The sequence below is a fragment of the Bombus pascuorum genome, chromosome 1 (assembly GCF_905332965.1).
Source record: "Bombus pascuorum chromosome 1, iyBomPasc1.1, whole genome shotgun sequence".
NCBI lineage: Eukaryota > Metazoa > Arthropoda > Insecta > Hymenoptera > Apidae > Bombus > Bombus pascuorum.
This window is the reverse complement of record NC_083488.1, coordinates 15209255-15235014: the sequence shown is the minus strand read 5'-3', so window position 1 is coordinate 15235014 and position 25760 is coordinate 15209255. Positions and strand designations below refer to the sequence as shown.

Sequence of the window (25760 nt, the reverse complement as noted above, 5' to 3'; positions counted from 1 at the left end):
CAAAATATTGAATTTAAACAAAAATTGTGTATATTTTTTAACCAAAAATTAATATTTTTTGTATAGTCTTAAACTTTTGACCGACGAAATATTATACAGATTTCGTTCCTTTTTTATAACTTAGCTATTGAGCAAAATATCAAAATGAAATTTTTTTTCTAAGTGTACAAACAAATGTACAATTAGTTAATACCAAAAGTAGAACACCGTATTTATATTTTTTATGGAAAGTAAATCAATTATTTATTTCTTCCATTTCGTCTTAAACTTTTGTCCGCTACTGTACATATATATATATATGCTACAATACTTAATTTCTTGAATAAAAATACTTTGTATTGAGTAAAGTAGTGTTGGAATCAGTGAAAGAGGACATGATTAAGTAATGAAGCTGTTTATATATAATTAGCTGTTTCGCTAAACTACGAGATAATGGAAAAATAGCTTAAATAAGTGACTATATTTAATGACCCGCTAATGATTATTTTCTTTTTTTATTCTTAAATAAGTTATATAAACTAGCAAACTCTTTTTTTACGAATAAATTGTACGTGTACTTCATTCACAAAATACAATTTTTCTCGAAATCGTTATTTTTAAAATAAAAGTCTCGGAGAAAATTTACCGAATAACACACAAAGCTCAATTTTTTAAATCGTGCAATCTTGTATAAACTAAACATTATACATTCTCCAATTTTCAATATAACATATCAAAGGCAATTGCAACTGCAAATGTTCTTGAAATTAATTACTACAATTCCGACGATGATACAATTTCTTTCCAAAATATAATTGCAACAGAAAAAATTCTAAAGTAAAAAGAAGTAGAACTCTAAACCGAGAAAAACGCTTACATTAACCTACATACAAACTTATCCCAAATTTCCCCACGTACTTACTAATTACCCCAACGCTTCCAAAAGCTAATCTGATTAAACAAAAAAGTAAAATAGAGTAGACAATTTTACGCAACTTATACGAAACATTATAAATTGCAAAGATATGACCGCAGTCTTGAAAATCTTTCTTTCTAAAATTTAAGCTTTTGTATCCTGAAAGCTTCGCTGTGTACTTTAAAGCGCCAATTTCATTAGTGTAGTACCATGAATCAAGTACCTATGTAGAATGATATCAAATATTTTTAACGATATCTATAAGAGGATACTGTGTAGAGTTTCATAACGTATTAAAGTAGATAGAAATGTAGTAGATATTTCCGTAGAATTTCGTATACATATGTATACATTTATGCTATGATAATAAAAACTATTTATACACAGTGTCCCAGATATTTTCCGCAAGAAGAAAAATAAAAAAAGCTATCATATAAACATAAACTTGTAAATACTTTATTATTGTAAATGCTTTATGAAAAATGTATAACTTTAGATTGCTGATTCTATAATAGAGATAGTAGTGAAACATAATAATCGAGATAATAGAACCATTTCTGATGTTGGAATTGACATTCGCCGTGCATTTGGAAACCTAAAACGGCTCCATTTGTTTACCATACTGACGACTGATTATATTACCATTTACAGACACGGAGAATCCAAAAGTTTCGACGTGCCCGACGTCCTTTGAAGTGCGGCTAAGCCCCAGCGAGCGAAATCGCTTAATATTCTGGCAGGAGCCAACGTTCACCGACAACGTCGCCGTCGAGCGGGTCTACAAAACGAGGGTGAGCAAACGACATCGAATTCGGCTGGGTAATCCCCGCTGTCTCCGTTTCCGACCGCTCCACCCGCCCCCTCTGGACAGTCGGAAATTTCTGCTCGCGTTTGATCTTGAGAAGATGACGCCTCGCGACAACCCCTTCCTTTATATCCGACTTTATTTCTTCCTTTATTTCCGCGTGGAAAACGCCCCTTTTTACCCCCTTTTCGCATTCCTCGCCGCGAGGGGATAAGATTCTCATCCTCCTTCCTCCTTCCTTCTCTCTTCTTCTTCGTTTCTTTTCTTTCTACCAGACACTTCTTCTCCCACGAACAGTTTATTAAAACTTCTTCCCTTAACGATCAAACTTACCAATCTCGCGGTTATCTACGGTCTCGTCATTAATTACCTCGCTGTGTCTCGAAGACGCGGACTAGGTAAAAAGAGGAAGAATAGTGGAAATTCTTTGGTGATCAACTTTTTTCTACTCTCCTTTTCGCCCTTTTCCTTTTATCTATCTTTTTTCTTCATTTGTTTACTCGTTTATCTAATTCTTCTCTTTTATTTCATCACGAAGTGTTCCATTCTGTTTTATCTAGCTTATCATTAGAAATCGTCCGTTAGATAAAATACTTTGTTCTTTATAAAATTTTAATTTTTAGTTCTTGTCGAATCTAGGCATGAAGAGTCCTAGTAAAATAGTAAATTAGTAAAAATAGTAAATTATTACGCTTAATAATTTACTATTTTCGCTACACGTAACCACACATTGGTACGGTGAAACAGAAATTAATGCCAACGCTATTTTATCATTTTTCTTATGGCAAATTATAAGCTTCGATAATTACCATTTAATTTTACTACAAAAATTTAAAACGCAAAATAAGAGATGACATTACTTATAGAATGACCTACAAGAAACAATTATTATTGATATTTGTAACTTCCTGCTTTATTCTTATGTGAAAGATTTTTTTGACGCAATAAAACTTGTTTTCTCGGTAGAAACAAAAGCCGGATTGGGACATAAAAGTTTCGAGGATCGAATGGCGCTTAACTTTTCCTTTTCTTCTTCTCCCCTTCTTTCCTTTCTCTTTCTCTTCTTTTTTAATTTCTGTTTGTCTATCTGTTTGTCCCTTCTATTTTTCTGTTGAACTTGTACTTTGACGGGGGTTGTACACTTTACTTTGGTGAATGGAGTGGGTAGTAAAGTTAGAGCAGGAACTTTGAGGTCGATGATAATTAGTTACGGTTGGATTTCGAGCACTCGTCAAGCAGGCGAACGACATCGCGACCGTTGCGTTATAACGTGATAACGTGTTCGCGAATTGGCTGGACGGGCGATAATTGACCCAGCCGTAATTGGAGGGCTTCCTCCTACGCGGCTAATAAACGCGACGCGACGTTCCGGTGTGCACCGACAAATTGCTAAGTTGCGTCGATTAAAGTGGGCTTCGAGTGAAAAGCGAGGGTACTAGGATAGGGATTAAAAAAGGGAATATTGGCGAAGAGAGAAAAGTGCGTGTAACGAGAGTAACGAGGAAGATACGGAAAAAGGTAGAAAATAATGGCAAATGAAGGTACCTATGGGGTTTTAAGGTATTAAATTTCAGTCGATTTTATTGATATTAGATTGAGAATGTTTACGTATTTTTGAGAAATTCGACTTTTGCTTTGCAAACGTGGGCGTTTCGTCGTCGGATAGTTGGAATATAATACTACGCTTTATGTGGTTTGTTATATACTAACTATTATATGAAGACAACATGAGAAAAATATTCATAATAAGCCCATTTTTAATTCACGAACTTTCATATAACTTGAAATGATAAGAAACAAATAATATTAATATAATTGTCATGTTAATTGATCAATGTTGACAATATTTTTACGTGTTCAAGAGGGTTATAAAGTCAAATATAAGGATAGATGGGTTAAGAAATTCTTGTTTTCCAAGTCCTTAAACTTTTCCAAAATTCCATTCAGCTGCCAACAAATTTTTAATATTATAATCTTCACTATTTTCTAAAATACCAATTCACTACGTAAACAAATGGAAATAAATAAAAATATCAGTGAAAACAAACAAGAGAAAAGAAAAGAACAGAAGAAAGGGATCGAATGAATGGAAGAACCGGGTGGAGGGCACGAATTAATCGACGCAACGCGATTCAATCGTCGAAAGGGGTGGGTATCGTCTGAGAATTCATTGAGGATTCTATCGAACATTGGCCGTGGTGTCTGGGAATGCAGAGTTATCGAACGATAAACGAAACTCGTCGCACGTCTGCCGCTTTAGATAATAATTCGAAGTGCTCACGATATCACGGCGGCTCTTCTGTATTTCAATCCCCAAAGCGGGGCGAGTTTCAACACGCGAGGGCGGTTGCTATCGAAAGTTAACTCGCGTATATTCCCACGCAGGAACCCGGACAACTGATGTACCCCGGCATTCACAACGTGCGCTACATCGCTTCCGATGCAGCCGGAAATCGAGCCGAATGCCATTTCTCGATACACGTACGAGGTAAATTTATGTAATGTGAGAGAACGTCGCGCTCGGTTGAGCAATCGATGATATCGAACTACGACGACCTCCGCCGAATATTTTCGCTTGGTAAATTGGAGGGTGGACAGAGAACGTCCTGTTAGCTGGACGCGATGATTGCCTGTTATATACGATCACTGCGCTGAGCGGAGGATCCTGGTTTATGGTTTGTTAGGAGGCTGAACGAAGACTCGCTCGCATGCGCGTTTGCAGGGAAGTTGTTCCTACTAGCAGATAACATGTGGATGTTCATGCATTTAAAGGAACTTTAAAAGTGCAAAAATATTCAAAATTTATATTTACAATGTTCATGCAAATATATAAAATAGGAAATATATGAGAAGTGATATATAATTATATTTGGTAATAATATATAAAAAATAATCTGTATAAACCATATATATATATTGTTATTACATTTATTGGCTGCGATAAATTTCTATTCAGGTTCCATTTTTTTAAATATGAATTTGTACAAATATCCGCAACCTAATTATCTCTTTAAAGCAGTGATCGTTTTAGAATTTTAGATTTGATAAATCCTTTGACAGTTTTTATGAAAAATGGAATTTCTTATTCCAAGACTAACAGAATTTAATGTAAAGTAATTATAAGAGAAATTTCCAAGGAAATTTTACGTGAATAACTGGAAAAAAAATATTTCAGTTGAGGTAGATCCGAACACCATTTTTAAGAAAAAGACAATACATTTAAATTACTTATTTCCCATGAATTATAAATCTATATCATCTTTTAAGATAATAATTACAGCAAGTACTAATCAGAATAATCTTTCCATTAGCTTTAAAAAAAAATATGAAGACTGTTAGAACATAAGTACCAAAGTGTAACTTTAGTAATAAAATAATAATTAGCAGAAACAAAAGAATGATCACTAAGGTGTAACTTCAGGCATGAAATAGTAATTGTTAGAAACGTAAAAATACCTGTAAAAATTATACATTTCTTGGGCAAAGCCCTCTTTTCACGCAATTTATCAGATAAGATCTATCTTAATCGACTTCACCTAATTATATCGGTTTAATGGATTCAATGAAGGCGATTCTCATAAAATTTCCGTGTAGACCAATCGCCTAATCGAGGAATCGCCATGATAAGAAAAAGAATTATACTTTCGTCGGAGGCTCGGGGAAATTTCATCGTCGATAACATCGATTGCGCACGATAGAAGACGATTAATCGAACTTATCTGGTGTCCCGTACATTTTCAGAATCCGAGCATCGTCGAGATTCCGAGGTGAGCTAAAAAGGGATCGTTTGCCAAGGTTTCGTACAAGTGGAATAGTTTTCTGATACGATGAAATGGCTAGTCCCTTCTTTCATCAGAAATATAACTTTATTTTTTTCATTTCGTAGCATTTTCAACAATCCTCATTTTCTTTAGCTTTAGAGCTCCGGAAGTTTCACTGCTGCATGTTGTCGCTCGTTATTTGATAACATTACAATTATAATTAATTAATTCAATTATTTAATTTTTTTATCGACAGTTGTGAAAAATAACTTAGAGAATCGCTGGATTTTATTTATTATTTATTTTTTGGAAATATTTTGTTTATTTTCATTCTTGGCAACTGTCAATAGTATAAAGTTACAAACGTGTATTTATTGAAAGTTTGATACCGAAAAGGTTGTATATATATATACAAGTATAAACAAATTCAGTGAACATAGGTGTGAACGTTAATCCCGAAAAAAAATAATTCTAAAAAAGTTTTTATTTTATCTCATTTTAAGTAATAAAAAACTACAAACCAGCAACGTGACATAGGATGTTGTAACTTACGTACTGCCAACTCTAACAAATAAAATGGATTGTCTGTATTTATTTCGGGATTAATTCACAAACCTATATTGTTTGAATTTTTCTGGTTTATTTATACAAGTATTGAACGCCTATAAATTATTCAGCTTTTTTAAAATCCCTCTGTACATAGTACATGGGTCAAGTTTGAAATCACTTTCATTAGAAAAATTAGTAAATTTGCAATGCTGTCTAAAATTTTCTAATTTATAAGCTAAAATGTTTGTTTATTCTTTGTTTATTCTTTCAAACGCTAGATAAAGCATATTCTGACCTACATTAACATTGCATGGTAATTTTATCTAACCCTCTAAAAAACAAATTTCTGCTTTAGATTTAAAATGCCTAAAAAATGCACGTAACTACGTGTTCCACTTTCCCGGAAAATCGTAAACTTATTCGTGAAAAAAAATGCTCGAGGTGGATGCACGAATGCACGAATCTTCGCGAGAGAAGACATAAATTCGTTGGCGTTGCATAATTCGACGGTGACGAATACGGGCAAGTCTCGCCGGAAATCCGGTATCCATCGCGTGATCTCGTGCACTCCCTTATCTTTTCTCTTCCATGGAAGAAAAATTCCAGAAGCCGCGGGATGCTGTTGCATGTTCGAAAGTGTTCTACCCGAGAAAATTTCGAAACGCTTCCTACGTTTACTTAGTTTATCACGCGATTTACGAGAGAGGATTTTCTGGCCGAGCTGACAGACAACTTTATAGTCGTTCCACGAGTTTTTCATGCGAGAAAAGCGATAGCTTCTTATAACGGAAATAGCTGTACGCGGTTGTAAACGTAAGGGAAATTCGCTAACCGACAAATTTCGTGTCGTCTTCGTTTTCACATCAAGTTACTCACGAAAGTATTTGAACACTTACCAGAGAAAACTTATAAAATTATGAGAAAACAGATAACATTATGTGTGTTACGTAAAACGTTTAAAATTTTCATTCACATTATAATGAAATAATACTATCGTGATTAATATTGGTAGAATTTGAAACTAATTTGAAAATGTATATGAAAGTTACAAGCTACACATTGTAAACACATATATATTTAGTCAAAATTGGTATATATTATGAATAATCATCTTATACATAATGTATAAACATATAATAAGTGTTAAATATGGTCCATTAAATGTGTATCGAGTGGATAATAATTTAATATTATGGATAATCGATTACGTGCTTTTGTGATCTTTGCAGCATGTATACCTGCATAAAATATCTTGTACAATTTATGTCCATTTAAAAAAGGTATTATTAATTAATAGTGGATTGTGGACTTTTATGAATTTATAGGAAATCTAAAAGTGCAGCGTTGCACAAAATACACGCAATACAAAAATATATAAAACATCCCAAGCGTAGTGCTTTCTTGGTAAGTCAAACGATTTTCCTCAGAGTTTTTAGCTTTTTATATTCCTAATTTTTTATATTCCTATTTTATATATTTCTAAAAATATTAATTTGTACAAAAATTGGCAGTTTATTAATTAATATACGTCTTACGCGATATGATAAAGGTATTATAAAGGTCCTGTATATTCCGGTATTATCCCAAATTACTTCGTTTTTATTTTAAATCTTTGTATATACGTACAAATTCCTATGTACTTCGTCTATTGCAAAATGATAATTTTAAATATTTAAGTGGCTCATTTTTTGTATATATTCCTCTCCTACTTTCTACTTTGTTTTGTCTTTAAAATTCAATAAGGAATTGAATATTTTCTACCTAGTATTTGATAGTACCACGCTAAAAAGATAGCAGATAACTGGTTTGTGATTTAATGGTTCGACATCGGTGAGATGGTTTTATTAATGCAGCAGCATCCCCGTTAACTAGAAATCAATTAACTCACCTGTCGATTATTCGGATACCTATTAATTAAACTCTCGATCATCTGCATGCATAATAACCGTACCGATATTGGCATAATTAGACCCTCGTCGAATTGGTAAATCATATTAATACGTTCGATGCTGAATAGCGTTAATTAATGTTAAGATCGATCATTGACTGAATTCTTTTTTTCTTATTTTTCTTATTTAGGTTTACATAGTTTTTCCTTTTTTCAAACTAGCTGGCTTAACCAATCTAGATGCGATTAACGTATTATGATGCTTAAATTCTAAATACGTGCTTGCTCCTCAGGCTACATACATATAATTACTGTTGCACGACCACTTTAAACCAATATTAATGATCACTTGATTATTGAGATCACGTTTCAGTAACACTCGCAGCTGGATATTATTCACGTGATTTAGGTCGAATGCTACGTACAAGTTGGGACAAATAACCTGTATTTAATTTAATAACGCTTCAAAATTATATAATCGTTGCTAATTGTCGTAGACTTTGATTAATGTTCCAATAATTGTTGGACAAGTATGGTATAATATCGATGATGAGTAATTATTGAAATGATTATAGTTAATAATCAAACATTTTTCATTTCTATCAAGATTTTAGAAATATATTTTAGAGTATTCAGAGAACCAATTCTAACCTTTGATACAAAAAGTGATTCAATGATCTACTATCATACGAAGAAGCTATCAAATTCTTCTAGCTAAAGTGTAAGTCTATTTCAACTAAATTTGTACACAAGAATAACACTCTTGCTTCAAAGATTTTAAACCAGGTCCGATTAATAATTTTATAAATTATGTTGCATTGTTATGTGTTCTCCTTTTCGTTCATACGACGAGTTCTACAAAATCGAAATTCAAATATCTTTCAAACCAATTAGTATTCAATTATTTCACTTTGATAACCTTTTGCGTAGGCTGAGAAGACAATACGATCTATGCAAAAAGGAACGTGAGTTTCCATTTTAAAAAATAATACAACTGCGAAATGCATCATCGCACTTATAAAACAAGTATGGTCGTGGAAATGTAGTCCTGCTTCGATTATTCATCTTCTTCCTCGAACATTTCCTTTCATCTTAAACGAAGGAAGAAATATAACTTGTCCAACTTGTATACACCTTGGCCATCAAATTTTGACAGCAATCGCAGCTATAATTCACAGCAAATCGTTATTCAACCTCGAACTCGATCATCATCATCACCATTAAACGTCGACAATTTGTTCTCGCGGGTTCTTATCTGATGCTCTCGATCTAAATCAAAGTGATGCCCAGCTCCGAGTGTTAAGATAGCGGGCGTTTAAATCAAAGCAGTGGTTGAACGCCGTGCAACCAGCAGAATCCAATCTGAAACCGGTGCTTACACTTGTTTTGCTATTTAGCCACGGTACTATAGAAGAAGGATGCTGATGTGTCCCGGAAGACCACCCCAGCCGATACCATCCACCGCTTATGGGGTGAGTGTACGCGATTTCTTCCTCTAGAATAATTTTCGCTCTAAAGGCCCGTTCAAACATGGCCAGCAGTTTAGTCAAACGACAAGTAAGAAACTTGGTACTAAAATTTTAAGATAGCGATCAGATATGTTCGATAAATCGGTAAAAATAAACGGCTGGATATATCTAAATGGTTTTTAGGCATCTATAGCTGAGATGACCAGGTCGCTCGATCAAAACCAGAAGAATGAATTATTTCTGATTGGACGACTACGATGAAGATATGAGATGTTGGCACACTACCCACAACCTGCAATGACACAGGGGAAAGGGAAATCGTCCGACCCAGCCAATAATAACAATGTGTCTGAATAGGGGCGTCACTGTTTTGTCCGTCGATTAATACGAGCGAACGATTCCTCTTTCCCCAGTGTCGTTTCAACTTGCAGGTAGTATGCCAACATCTCATCTCCCTAGAGTAAAAGTCGTTTCAATTTGGTTGACACTGTGTTTACACGAGTGAATTCGAACAACTTAAAGTCGATCGATTAAATCGTTCAATCAAAAGTTGCCTAATGTAAATGATGTTTAAAGGCCCTAAATTCTAAACCTTTAGTAGTGAGTTACTTACTTGTCTCGTTTGACTAAGCTACTGGCTATGTCTGAACGAGCCTCAAAGGAGAAAATAGAGGGAGAAGAAAATCACGAGTCGCATTTTCAGTGGCAGATACCGAGCGGATGCTATCTGAGGTATACAAGAATCTTCTCCGGGGCGTACGCTGTTCAGAACTATCGAGGACAGAGACAGGACGCTTATCAGGAAGCGAGGGCGGCTTATCACGAAGTTCATCCCATTCACGAGAACCAAGGTCAAGCCCAACTACCTGCCTCGTATCCCCTCGGAGACTGTAAGTTTCTGCACGTTTCTGCACGTTTCTACACACTTCTGTCCTTTCTAGTATTACTCTCCCTTTGTTGCTCTATTAGATCTTTGGGTTCCGATTGCACACAGTTTCATGCGATTTCCAAGTTTGCAATATTAAAATTCATATTATTTACATTCAATGCGGGAGAATCTCTACAATTTTTTTCTTCCACGAAGAATATTGAACAAAAAGAATTTTTCTTGCATTTAATATATTTATAAAAAATATTTTTAAAAAATATATGACATCATCGACATCGAGCTTGCTCGCCCTCCAGAGATGTATCGAAGCCGCATTGAGTGCGTTAATTTTACATGATTTTGATAATTACCGAAATACGGATTTCGCACAAACTTCTCGAAGTTTTCCACCTATTTCATCTCAGATTTTTTCAATGGAATCGAACGTGATTATAAGGCCTAATTATATACGTGTCATAAGACTTAATTATATAATTGGTCATTGTACCAACGTTTTATGAAATAAATATTGCATATTTTTAAATACAAATGCTCTTGACACGTTTCATTGTCTTAAGCAGAAATTAATAATCGTAAGAATCTTACATAAATTTACTGTAATATATATAGCAACATCGTGATTTAATTCTCAAGAAAATGATTAGAGCTTATACACCTTGTTCTATTTCTAGAAGATATTAAGTTAAATACACACCTACATTAAAACTTCCTTTTATTACTTTAGACAACTTAATGCTATGTAATGAAGCTTTCTACAGAATGGCTTTGTCAACATACCGGGCAAGAATAATTAACTTACAAATGTACGAAGTCACACAAAATTCCAAAACGATATAATACTTGATTCTATCATTCTACCTTTTACACCTATTCATCAACTCGTTCATAAATTTGGAATAGAACAGTATAATACCTGCGAACAATCTTCGTAATCGCGGTCAGTATTTCCATTTTATTCAAGTTCCAGAGAATTCTGTTGAAACTGTATTGCAAACATTAACTTCGTTCCACGTACGAATATTTCGCGGAAAACGAACTAATCCATTGCATCCAGTTAAATGGATGGATGTGTGTAATGTTTTCTCACAAATGTCGTGCTTCACTGGGAAAATGCCAAAAAATCCACTCGATCGACTGATTTAAACATTTTTTTGATTGCATTTTTTACGGGAAATAGTCCACGAGGAAAAAACGGGAATTAACTTTTAAAGGGACTTTTTCTAACTATTGTCGCAGAAATATTTCAATGCGCTGGCTAAAACAAAGTAGGGGGTGTAACGACCCCATTTGCGGTCGTCCTATGCACGATCGCGGAAAAATTAGTATCATTTGCGACTTGTACACAACAAAGTGGTAACTGCTACTAACTGGCCCTATGAGACCAATTGTAGTTTACGTAGGAAAAATGTCACGTTTTTTACATCTACCGAAAAGAAACACAGGCTAAGATGTTAAAATAAATGTTCAGAAAATAATATTGCACAGAGATTAATTTTATCAGAGATTAATAACAAAATAATAAAACATATAAATAATAAAGAGTTTCCAAATAATAAATAATATTATAAATAATAAATAATAATAAATAATAATAAAAGAAAAAATTAAATATCAAATCAAATCTGAGACGATAAATTTTGTTGAAACTTAAAATTTATTTTAACAGCGTTCGAATGAGGAAATTCAAAAACTTATTAGGAGTTAATCAGTTAAAATTAAAATAAAGGAATATAATTTGGAACGTATTGTATTATGTAAAAGTATGATATGGATTTGGACAACATAAATAACATTGAAAATTGTATATGTATATACATACTATGTTTAAGTCTTATTTGTCACATTTGATCTTCTCATAAACATTTTAAAAATTCCAAGCTTCTTATAACATCTATCCTAGTCTGGTCTTCGAATTTTTATTTTATTTTAGTTTCAACTAACAAAAATATAATTAACATTTCTATGAAAGTTTTAGCATAAAATTCGAAACAGTTAGATGGTTTAATTCAACAAATAATCGCTTACGTTTTAACTTTTCGTTAAATAATTACCTTTTCTCTTATGATTTCACAAACTTTTGTTATATCGACTTGTTGCTACCATCAGAATTCGTTCATAGTATCGTTATAAGAACTAAACGTTCATAAAAGTCTATCTGAATATAAAACAAGTTTTCACATAGTACTTATACAGATACAACGATATAACCCGTTTTTAGTTGAAAACATGTTCCCAGGGGAATACAGGACACAAAGTAATAGTCTCATTAGAATTTTAAATCCAGTATCTCTCACTGTATCGCGGGGATTCGATGCGCCAACAATTTCGACATTTTTTCAGTTCAAATATTTCGCACCCTACCGGTTCTTCCTTCTTTTCTTGCCTCTCTTCTTTTCCTCTTTCTTCATTATCACTGCATTTAATACAGTTCCAATTCTGATTTCGTTGAGATTAAAGCAACTTGAGAAGAAATTACTTTCCTCTGTTTTTAAAGAATTTTCAGGAAATCATCGGTTCTGTCCAGCTTCGACCTTTCTCTCATTCCACTTCTTCCACTCACCCCACCATCTTAGCCCAGTTCGAGGCTGAAAATGCAGATAGTTGCAGCGAGCTCTTGGGACTTCCTTTCTATCCACGATCTTCGAAAAATCATCCATCTCCGGCAAGTGTTTCCCCTGTCCCTATCGATTCCCCCGCTTTCTCGTGTATTCCATGTCGCGATATTTCTTTCTCAGCTTCCTGGAATTATTTTTCGTAGATATTTTTGAAGCATTCTTTATCTGTTCATGGATATGTCTTATTTATTAGAATGCTTTTGTTTACTTGTTTTACCTACTTTTAGTTGTTTAGGTTATTTTATTTGTCTAAGTCTGTAGTAATTAAAGGAGTATACTTAATTGTAATTTAAAGTCTTAATTGAATTCCGAAGCTATCAAACGCAGAAGAAAATTAAAGCTGTGTCGATAAATAAAGAAGCTTTTACATTGATCAGTGAAATTAAAAATTAACTAAAAATGTTGGAATATTATATATATTATTATATACATATTTAGTTATTGTATAATGTATTTCTCAGTTCAGCAAAATAATTTTACAATATTTAGGTGAAATAATAGTACGAATCTGTATGATTCGCAAGATCATAGAACTGTTTCAGTAAAAATTGATTTACGACTGATTTCCATTTCCAGATTACTTTGACTTATCGCTGCGTTATTTCATGGTCTTGATTTTTACTTACGGCACAATTTCCGGGAAAATGTTTCCCGCTCGGCCGCAGACAAGCCGTTCTTTTATTTAGTATCACGATACTCTCAGGCGGAATTAAAAAATAATTCTCCCTCGCGAGATTTCTCTGTTCTAGCTAAAGCGATCTCTTTCTTCTTTTTAGCCTGTGTTTTCAACTTGTTTTCATAATTTTTCTTACCTTGCTCTGAACAATCGTTTCCAAAGATAAATAATGAGAAGTTTAATTTTAATGGACTTCGTTTGATGTATTGAAAGCAATATTTAATAGATATTTTATGACAATTTATCTATTGAAGAAGATATGATTGCTGTTGAACTAATACTGTAAATAATAGTTTAATTTATTAGTATTAATAGTGTAATATTTTTATAGTATTTGATATGATGAATACGCTTTATATAAACAAGCCAGAACTTTGTAATTTTATAACAAGTATTTTTTAATCTTCCACTTATGAACATTTTAAATAAACGCAAAATGCGTTTCCTCAAAAGCAATCAAATCTCTTTTACTCTTCCGTGATGAAAAGATTACAACAAATAACGTTTCACAAGTAAAATTTTGTTACTATCCGAATGTTTATGGGACTAATTTGCCTTTCACTTTGATTTTCTTGGTACCTGAAACTTCAATCGTCAGTAGTTCTAACGTTAAAGCATTTGGAACTATTCAAAACGCTGTTCCTCGTCTATTATCATACCCAAAATCCACATTGGAATCACGAACATCCATCCAAATGATCTTAATTCTCGACATAAAAGCACAAGAGAACGTTTGTGTTTCTTCAAAGGCAACAGAAAAAAATGCATCGCAACGATGTCTATTTGGCAATAGAAACGCAGTGCTTTCCGCGAACGATCTACCCCTTTACCCCTCCGCGGTAACATTCTATTTTCCACGCGAAAATCTGACGGAAAATGTTGAACAACACTCGCACGTATACGTGTATATGTATATATACAAAGCACGGGTAGCCGGCTGCGAAATGAAAGAGTGCGAAGCCATTGTGCATCGAGTGGTTCGCTGACTGCACTTGGCTGCTACGATACGCGCGAGCCCGCGCCGATGGTTTCGCGCGTATCGTGGCCACTTTCGTGGTCCCATTTCCGCTTTGCCACCCTTTTCAACGCTGATTTTTCGCCGATTCGCGCACGTTCCACGATCCTCGATCAAGAAACAAAGATTCTCTAGGAGTGAAGAACCTACGTAAGAAGAACCCAGCTCTAGGTGACACGACTTTTTGAATTTTGGGTATTGAAGTCGGATCTTGGAATTTATTGAAAAATTCAACCACCGCACTACCCTAAACTTTCTTAAAGAATATTAATTAAACATTACAACTGCTAAAATATTTCAAACAAATCAATCTTTCCCAAACAATTACAAATCCAACACGTCATACGTATACTTCCAACTAAATCATTCAATCACCAATTATCGTACTCGATGCGACTATAATTAATTGATTAAAAGAAGAAATAACAATAACTCTAACGATTACAACGTTCCGTCGTAAAATTTCACTCACAATTCAAAGAAACGTATGCAAGCCCCCCTTGATATACTCGAGATTTTTCAGTCACGTCAACCGAATACCCCGACTCCCATAATTTTTCACGGCACATCGCGGCGTGGTCGCGTCGACTTCGCCTCGAAGCGACAGATTACATCGCGTTTCTCGTTACCGCTGCCCCCGTAGGCGTGTTTTTCACCCAACCCTACATGAATATACAATCATACGCGATCGACCTGGTGTCGTTCCCATCGCGGTATACAGATTAAATTTCGATAAAAAGGCATGGCCGCGAAAATCGACGTTACCTATCTCTTATCTCACCCTCTTGTCTGCCCTCGCTTCGCAACTTCCGTCTGGCGTCGCGATGGCGTCCCAAGTGACTGTAATTCGTACGGTAATTACGAATTAACGAGCGCACTCGGGCACACAGGGCGGTGTTAAATTGGTCCCGCGGAGGTTTCGCCGAAATTGCTAGCGGAAACACGACACATCGCAAGTAGCCCACGGGCGAGCAAATACGAAGCGAAATCGGATGTAGTTTCATGGTTGACGAATTAGCAGCAAGCGTTTAGCGGATTCTTCGTTTGAAGGGATATGGGGTAGTTCGTGCCGTTTCAGATGTTTGATACGAGGTTCTCAATGGGTTTGTTAGATAATTAGCAGATACCGTTTTAGGTGAAGTAGAAGAGAATAGCTGGAGTGAAAGTTAAATGGCTTTTGTGTTGCGATTTCGTGCTTTTGTACTTCTTGTATTTTTCTGTTGTTTTGTGTTTATTGTTTCTTTTTCATGTTTTGTTATTTAATATATACATATAACTTTTACTGTTATAACATATGTATATATTGTATTACTTTGTATTATATTATATTGTATTAATATAAAAGTGAGTAATGATTGTAAATAAAAATAGTAAATGTATCATGTTTAAGAAAGCGGCAAAGAATAATGAGAAATGAACATAAGTAGCTTAAACGGTTCTTAGATTTTTGTTTTTCTTTTTTTTTTTTTTTGTCCTTCAAAATTATTTAAAGAGCATATATTGTTGAGTATATCTATCATATTATTCTGTAGTAGGTAATTAGGAAATACAATCTTAGTTGAACTGGAAGAGAATGGCCAGAAATGAAGAATAAATAGCTTCCATGTTGCGATTTCTCATTTTATGCTTAAGGGTTATTTAAGACTGTATTTACTTTGTCAGAATATATTATATATAATATGTGCCTGAGGATGGGTAAATTGGATGAATATCGTTATGAATAAAAATTCTACAATCCATTTTATTAACGAAAGAGAATAGAGATGTATGAAATTAAATGGCTTAAACGTTACCAATTTTATCGATTGGTACCCATTACTTCGAAATAAAAAAAAGCTTCTTTCCATTGCAATTTAATAATAAGATAAAAACTAATAAAATCGTGTGATAGAATATATTTGGATAGGAATAACGCTAAACACCAAATGGACTTCGGAAATCCGTAAGAGGACAGACTGTTGAAATAGTATTTCGTAGAAATCCAGTAGCGATACAGCACGTATGGAGAAGGATTGAGAGGACTAGTAGGATGAAATTTTGAAGGTAGCTGAAATGGAATTTCGAAGGACTGTGAAACGGAATTCTGACAGGTTGTATGTTAGAATTTTAGAGAAACAAAGAATGAAATTTTGGAAGGACGAAAGGAAACTTTGCCACATACACAACACGTTTTCTCCATAAACATTCCATTTTCATAAATAACGAAATAAATAAATTCGAGTAAAAATATAAAAAAGTATAATATAAAATAATAAATATCGGAATGTTTCTGATTTTCGTGAAATTTTGAAAGAATATATTATATTACATTTGTATTTCAAATAAGGATAAACGTTTCTTTCTTTGATTTACCTTAGTATGTTAGCAATGAAAGCTGAGTTTCTTTTTCAATCCCAGTGGAAATTTTCGATCCAAAAATGACGAACTCGATGGTAGATGAGGTTCTAACGGGAGATTCTTGAAATCAGGCCGTTCGCTTAGAGCTGGGAATTTCCCTGGTGGTACGCGACAGTAAAACTTAATTCCATCCATTATTTAATTTTATTTGAATAACGCCGGCAACTTGAATTATTTAAATTGTTTAAATTGCTCGTGAATGGCAATGAGCAACGAAACAGTAGACGAATTGAAGGAATGCGATTCATTTAAAGCTTCGCTAAGCGTTCATAGTCCTTGATTCGACCCCCTTGAAAGGATTTATCGAGTTGGGGAACTTCAACTTATATTTATTTATTGTATTTGTTCACCGGCGTTGCCTTTAAGTTTCCAGCCATCAGTATAATATTTTAAATGTGATTATTAGTCTGCGGATTTTTATACGTTCATGCAACGTTTAAAAATACAAAAATGCATATACAGACGTATATAATATGCGAATATACATGAAACATACAAAGTATAGCAACCGTCATAATTTTCAGCAGATGAAACAAATCTTTATGTAGATTCTAGTCTTTTACTTGTATTCATAAAAGTATAAATTTGCACAAAAATTGCAGTCTAGTTGTTATTCTTCGTATTTCTTAAATTTTTTTCAAAAGTGTCAAAAGTGATCACTTAAACTATGGACTTTCTGCATTTATCAGCTTTAAAAGTTTAGAGAGAAAATGAATGATAGATAAAAAATACATCAGGTCGATTACATTTATTTCTTTGTACATTATGCTTTCATCTTTTTCAACCATAGAATGGTTGGCATTTACGATCATATATTTATCTTCCAGTACATGTAAAAGTTGAAATAAATTTTTCTAGGACCTTTTTTTAACCATATTTGAATAGAATTTCGTTTCTTTACAAAATGATTTCTACTGAACAATATTACTGTGAAAGATAACATTGTACCATTAAAAGACGGCACCTATTTATGAATTCCTGTTTTTTCTTTTCAATTACTGCTTTTAATAATGTCGTCAAATTTGGCATTTCGTTATCTACATGGCAAAAGTTGATGATTTTTGTCATTTTTAAGTAGATAAATCTATATAATACATTGACAGATTATCAAAAGGAAAAAAGTTCTATACCTAGTGGTAGGTCGTTGTATTTATTTCAACAAATGCTAGCATATCATGAATATAAGGATATATTTTCAAAAATAACTTGAATTTCATATTTTCCTCGCTACTACGTTTATAGAAAAATTACTTGTATTAAATAACATCCCTCTATATACCAAACAACTTTTGCATAAACATACTCGACAACATCAATCTCTCTTGAGATATTGCACTTTCCTCATTTAAATGTATTAATATTTTCGGAAGTCCTCAAATATATTTTAATGTTTAATACTATTCTTGAATTAACAGAATTACAGATTAACAAATCACAAAAATAAAAAAAGCTCACAACCCTCAATATACGGTTCTCTACGGTTTTCCCATTTTCAACTCGTCAATTTCGTTACAAATATTGGCAAGCAGGGGTTAAGTTAGGAAGAGAACATAAAAACAAGCGAACACGATCTTGGAAGGAGACGTGGCGAGGAATGGCTGGGTCGACCGGTAATTAAAACCCCCGAAATTTTATTTCCGCTCTCACGAAGAACGCGACCAACGTGTATTCCGCGAAATCGTCGAGGCTGGGCAAGCAAAATGAACGACGAATAAACGAGAAACAGGCGACGTCGCTTGGATAATCCTTAACCTCGTTACGGGACTATTTCGTCCGAGTTTATGCAGAGTCGACGGTCGTTCGGACGGCACCGTCTCTTTTAATGAAACTGCTAAATTAACGTCGATCCGCGACGTCTTTGCCATTTACGTGATACGCGAGAGTCGTACATGATTCGAAAGATTATACGACGATTTTATTCTGCAGACCGAGTTCAATAAACGTTTCATACAGCTGTGTCAATCGTTTCGGCAAATCAAACGATACACATGTCGAGTTGTGGCAACAAGATCGAAAATAAGTTGTGATAAATTGTTCTCTGTTAAATAGATTTATACTTCATTTAACCCGAGCTATCAACCCCACTTACATTTGTTAGTGTTTTGACACCCTACTAATATGCCAGTTTGATAGATCAATCTTTTGGAATTCAGTGACGCTTGTCATGAAAATTGTGCAAACAAGATATTTTTCGATTAACAGGTATTCGTTTTATTGTATGATGTTATGATACGCATGTGTTAATAATTAAAATAGACAATTATGATAGCTTTTAACGGGAATCATTCGGGAATAGAATGTATCTTCTGAACGATTTAATTATAAAAACTAGATTACAAGTAAAGAGATTTTACATATCTCTGCATATTACATGCTTTCTGTACATTTTTACACATTTTAATTTCTCGCGAATATTTAGCTATAATTATAATTTACACACAATCTAATTATAATTATAATTTTCCTTATTATCTAGATAAAAATTGAGACTATATAAAAACCAATAAAATACTAAATAAACCCTAACCAATAAATCCTAAAATATATTTACATTTCCTTCGAAAAATTAAAATTCATACCAATAAATCAAATCTATCCATTCCATTTATTGCGTAGCCAAGTCACGCGAAATCGAGTTTCATCGTTGTGCAAACATCGATCATGGCACAATCTAAACATTTTACCCGTCCCGACGCATATTACAACAACTTTTTTTCTCTCCTCTATCCGTTAGACAAATTCGTCACTGTAAATATATTGATTCGCCTCGTCTACAATATATCGATCATAGAGATATATCGTGAGTCAGTACATATTCTCTCAAACCATCGCTAATAATCAGTCTAGATTGCACATATTTATGCAAATTCATGTTTTTATGAACACAATTAAAAGAATAGGATTTTGTTAGAATTTCTTACTTATTTGTTAAATATTATAATGAGTACTGTACTTTAGATATTTTACATATAATCGGGGACGAAAGTAAATAGACAACTAGTGGAAACAGATATCAATGAAGTTTCGTTAAATACATATTATTTGCACAAAGATGTAAATATCAATTTCGATTGCATATCGATAAATAAAACTTAAGTATATAAAAGTAGTTCCGGTTCGATTAAACTTCATTGATATTTACTTTGCTTATATCGAACTATTTGCTTATCTTTGTCCACGACTATGTCTCTGCGCATTCCCGTCTCTCTATACATTTTTACATTTTAAAATTTCCCTTAAGTGCATAAATATCCGCAATCTACTAATAACTTTGTAATTGACACTGGCACTAAAGACTAATTAAAATAATAATTAAAATGGGAGCTAAAGGGAAGAAGAAAAGAAACGAAGAGAAAGGGGAAAAACGCAAATAGGGAGAAAATAGAATGAAATAAAGGACGTGTTGCGAGGGATGAAAGGCCGTATCAATCCCCGGCGAGTTTCAGCGTTATCAGGGATTTAAACTTCATTACTTCAATGGCTTGGCAACATCGGAGTAATCAGCCGTGAAAAGTTTACAGATTCTGCGCTTAACTATCCGAGCTCCGGTCGTTTCGTGAACTTCTTCAGAAAGCAATTTCACCGTAGTCCGGTGCCGTCTATCGTAACACAACTACGAACAACGCGTGTATATACATCGTTCCATGATATTTCTCTCTTTTTCATTTTTTGTCTTATTGACTGACTGCTTTATCGTATTATGCCCGAATCGTTTCACTTTTCTGAGAATTCAGAAAGACGGATTGAACTGTACGATCGATCGTGCTGACACAATGGGACTTATAATTTGACCGACTCGGTATTGTAGCTTTATAATTGAAAATATTCGTATCGTATTGGACAAGACTATTCGTACGAACGTGGAACAAATTCAAAAGAAGTAAGAATTTTATATAATTAATTAAAATAATAAATTGGTGTGGTTCAAATAATTTTTTGAACAGAAGGGTTAAAATAATTCTTATATAATTTGAGATCATTTTTCTGAATGTGAATCTATAATATAATATATTTTCGACATAATTAATATAATATAATTAGTAAATGACTCATGGTATATTTATTCTTTACTTTTCTTCTTACTAATTCTTCAATCTTTGTTACACTTTGAATCGCTGTTATAAAATATGTTTTCTCATTGTCAGCGTTCATTATTCTTTTGAATTGCAGCGTGAAACGTTGCATATTCGACTTGAAAAATTCAGAGTAACCCTTACATGTGCAAAGTAGTAAAAATCTAGTTACCATACTTTACGCATCCCTTGATATCATACACTTTTTATTTGAAATGTTTTTTCATACAACACGCAGTTTACAAGCAATTTAAAGCGGTTGAGGTAGGTAAATCACTCTATTGGGAGTCGTTGGTCGCCAGTTGTAGATTACGTGTTACACTTCGATATAACAGAGTCTCGTTGAAATCGAGCGAACCTGCATATCATTTATACAAATGTTACTAACAGGAAAATGTGTGTGTTCGTTAATTCATAATGGAAATTCCTTTCATTACTTTTAATTACCTCATAAAAGATAATTGCAGGTAAAGTTGCGTAGATATCCACGGTATAGTAACGACGAGAATGATTGCACCGATAATCAAAATCAATAGTATTAATCAAACATCGCTTTCTTTCAATAGAAAGCATCTTATCCGAAAATCAGAAAACGTTGAAAATTCGTGTTCACTGACTCCTTTTAAATCTCGTCAATATTTCCCATCGCTAGCTAAGTTTAGAACGTAACACGAAATCACGCGACGTATATGACACGTTCTGCATACAAAGAGCGTATACCCACGTATAATAAGAAAATTTATGAATATTCCAAACGGAAAAGGAATATGCGACCGTGCCACGATCACCTGTGCTTACGAAACGATCATCTATGCTTACGAAACGATCATGACGGATTAAACGGATTTTCCATGTGGCCGAGAAAATTTATGAAAGCATCGATAGTATTTCGATCACGGTTGCTGCGCCCGCGCTTGTTCAAACTTAAAACGATTACATTGTAAATGGAGTAATTCAAGCTGGTTGCCATTAAATCAGTTATGGCCGGCCATTTACGCAAAACATTATACCGGTTTTGTACAAATTGCGTTTTGTTCATCAAATTTTGTCAAGCGCGAATTTCAATAATTAAACTCGGGCCGTGGTGGATGGCGGCGCATTTTCGTTTAAATACATCGCGTAATGGTAATAATTTAAATTGTTCGGCCAACGAGCGTCTATTATTTTCCATCGAAGGTTGCCTTAGTGATCCACGGAAGTGAATAGTAAACTACCAAGGAGCATTTAGGCCGCTTATCGTATCACAATTGAGCATTTAATCGTTGAACAATAACAGACAACTGGTAAAGGGAACGTATCTCCACTACCTTGTATTGCTTCCACGGTATTCGACTATTTTATTGTTCTTCTCTGCTCATTTTATTGCAGTTTCATTATGCCGGACGTTAATTACCATTCGATGTTTATCGAATTATTTTACACTCCAGGAAATTTGCCATTTCGTTGTTTAGACTCGATTTAAATGGGATAATTTGCAATTACCTTTTAGCATTGAAAAACGCGTTTTTCTATTTATTATATAAGATATCTAAATTTAAGCTCTAAATGCAAATTTCTGCCAAACTAGCTGCAGTATGAAAAAGATTTCAGACAAGAATTAAATAGTTTCGAGGGGAACATGACCCAGTGTAATTTGTATAGTTTTTCGTAGATATGTAGAAATGTATTAGGTCGTCCGAAAAGTTTCTTTCGTTTTATAAGGAAATAATGGATGCACAAGATTTTCCGTTTTATAATATTCTATCGAATTACGTATGATCAATTTTGTTGCAGACGCATCGTTGTAAAAGACGGGTCTGTAAAAAAGAAACTTTTCGAACAACCTAGTGGAAGGTGATGTAGAAGGTGACATACGTTTTCTTAAAGGGAGTTATGTAATTTGTAATTGACTAATCGATCTGTCTCGGTATTTTCCACAAAAAGACCTATAGATCTACTTATGTCGGAAGACGATGGATTTAAAAAATTAATTAATTAATTTGAAATACTCGCTTTTATTTTGTACGACCTATCGTATGGAAAACAGAGAAAGACGTAACGCGCTATTTTAATATTTGTACAAATTGAACAAAAACGTATACTTTATACTATACTTGTGTAGTGATATTTATATGTACAATATTTCATTATAGAAAAGAGAAGATTAAAAGACTGCAACTTATTCAGGATTTAAATTACTTAAAATAATATTAAACAAGGTATGAAATGATCTTCTCACGACTTTAAAAAGTTCGTCTTCGAAGAGATTAAAGGCGATACCATGTAAAACTATCTCAGTAGCTTGTACGACTGAAACAAAGGATCTGAAAGTATTTTCCAATCTTTCCCCGGGGTCCCACAACATGAATATCGCCGCGGCAGTAAACACGAAAGGACGTGAAACGACAAACGTGGCCAATATTAAAATCCGAAGAAAAAGAAACAGCAGTCGAGCCGGTCGATATCGAATCAAACCATCGAGACGAGCAGAATCTGCTTCCACGTATCACCCTATTTTTCGAGCAACACGTTCTCACCGATATATTCCCTCGCGAAAATAAAATTTTCGCTTCCTGGAATATGTAAGGATTAAGTGATCTTACATTGAGGAATTTAGTATCTAGACAATTGATATTGTATAAATATAACTATATATATGTTTGGATGATTTAAAACGAGTCAGTGGAATATCTTAGAAAATTCAGAAAATAAGAATATCTTTAAAGTTTATTTGAGAAATTTGCATCGAGTATCGTTTACATACATTGAAAATATTATTGTTCAATTATTTAAGTATCATGTTCGTCATTTCCATGAGAGAATAAAATTTCCATTTAAAATATATTTCGTGGAAAAATCCCACATATTCCACAGATTATTCCTGGATTTATATGTAGAATAAAGCGTTCTAAAGTCCGGGTAGACCAGAAAAGAATTTCTTCCATTAAAACATCAGTTTCTATTAGAAACTAGCACTTCTAATTTCCATAGGCTCCATTACCCCATACACGAACAAATTTCTTATTCGGATAAGTTCTTATTCGACTGGATGTTTATTCACCAAATAAACTTTTATTTCTTATTTTTATACATTACCTGTTATATGAATCGAATTGCGTCCAATTTTACTCCCCACTAAACAACGAAAACATACATAAAATTTTGTCGATCATGGAGCGCCACTCGCAATCACTCGGATATTCTAGCGGCGAAAGACAAACGAAGAAAAAAAGTGACGAGCGGAATCCGGGACATCGGCGATCGTTCAATTATGGAAAGCGTTTTCGAGGACAGTGTGCGGGCTGCGAACGACATCGATCGGTCGAGCTTCCATCTGATCGAGATTCTAACATGAGGCACGAGACTCGAGGAAGCACAGCTGCCGGAAATCGAGCAGGCACCGAAGAAAGGCACCGTTATGTTGAACGTTGTGGCGCCCGGAAAGCTTGTTCTAACCTTGCAATCGATACCACCGTTCGTTGTCGAGACTATTTTCGCTTTGACGCTGACCGTGCTCTTGGCTGTACCACTCATCCTTCGCGTTCAACATTCTCTAGTACGTGCACTTTGGTTAGGCTTGCCAGAATTCAATCCAGTACCTGCGTGCGTTCGGTGTTTCCTTGGAATTTCATACTGTTTCCATTTGCCATTGAACGTACTTTGCGTGAGTGCGTTTGACAAAGTAATTTAATTGCGAGGGTGATCCAATTATAAAGAAAAGTAAGAAAATAATTTCAAATGTAAAGATAAATGTATGATAAAAAATGGAGGTAAAAAATGTAGAGATTGACGAAGTTAAATTATGATGTGAAAGATTGGACTTGTAGTTTTAAAATGTAATCATACATTTAAGAAATATCTCCGTATTTTTCTTTGTAAATGAGAAATTCAAGGGCCATCAAAAAGATAGTATAGACGCATTTTTCCAAATTGATTCTTTTATACTCTTTTGCTACATAACAATTAGAACATGATATTCAAAAAATAAATGATTTACGTATGAAATGCAACAAAATTAAACAAAGAACAACGTTTTGCCAACTTTTGAAGCGTATAGCTCCTAATTACATCAAAGACGAAAGATTTCCAAGGAACCCACCGTAGGAACGAAGGCATCTCCGAATACGGTCCCTAAACGAATCATCCCCAAACACCTTTTCCCTTAACCTTGTCTGTGAAACGATATACCATAGCAATTCCTTGTACCAGTATACACCACACAACACGCGACCTAACACGTAATCCAATCAAAAATCCTCTGCTTTCGTTTCTTGCATCCCTGCTTCGTCGTACATTCGTTTGCGCACACTGTCTGAATATCCAATACCTACACCGTGTGGCAGCAGGATAGCTCGATGAAACTCACCACGAAGACTTGGCAGACTCGGCAGACTCGGCAATGTAACGTGCACAAAGTGGAACAAAGTCGAGATCGCGTGGTGACGACGCATTATCCAGTCTCGACGTTCGACTCAGCCTCGAGCTCGAGCGCGGATTTCCATTTGGAATCGGCTCGAAAGACGATCTCGACGCCCATTTTGCAAGCGAGTGGTGACAACGTGAGGACGGAATATTGGAACGCTAAAACTCGGGCAAATGTGCAGGAAGCACGAGGAAAAACGGAATCAACGACGAAACAGAACGACGTGGTTCTAAAAGAATCTTCATCGTTCGTCGCCACAAATTCTGAATTACCAATCGTCGACATATCTGCGTTTGATTACGACGCATATCGTTTCCAACTGGTAG

General features: G+C 34.3%; 1 protein-coding gene across 1 annotated transcript in view; it reads left to right on the top strand.

Moving 5' to 3' along the window:
- Positions 1-25760, top strand: part of LOC132906065 (fibrillin-1-like) — a 78850-nt gene that overhangs the window by 40124 nt on the left and 12966 nt on the right. Inside the window, exons 15-19 of the mRNA XM_060957925.1 lie at positions 1547-1686; positions 4086-4188; positions 5442-5467; positions 9296-9370; positions 10071-10257. Of these exons, the coding sequence (XP_060813908.1) occupies positions 1547-1686; positions 4086-4188; positions 5442-5467; positions 9296-9370; positions 10071-10257 (531 nt within the window). The remainder of the gene's footprint in view (positions 1-1546; positions 1687-4085; positions 4189-5441; positions 5468-9295; positions 9371-10070; positions 10258-25760) is intronic.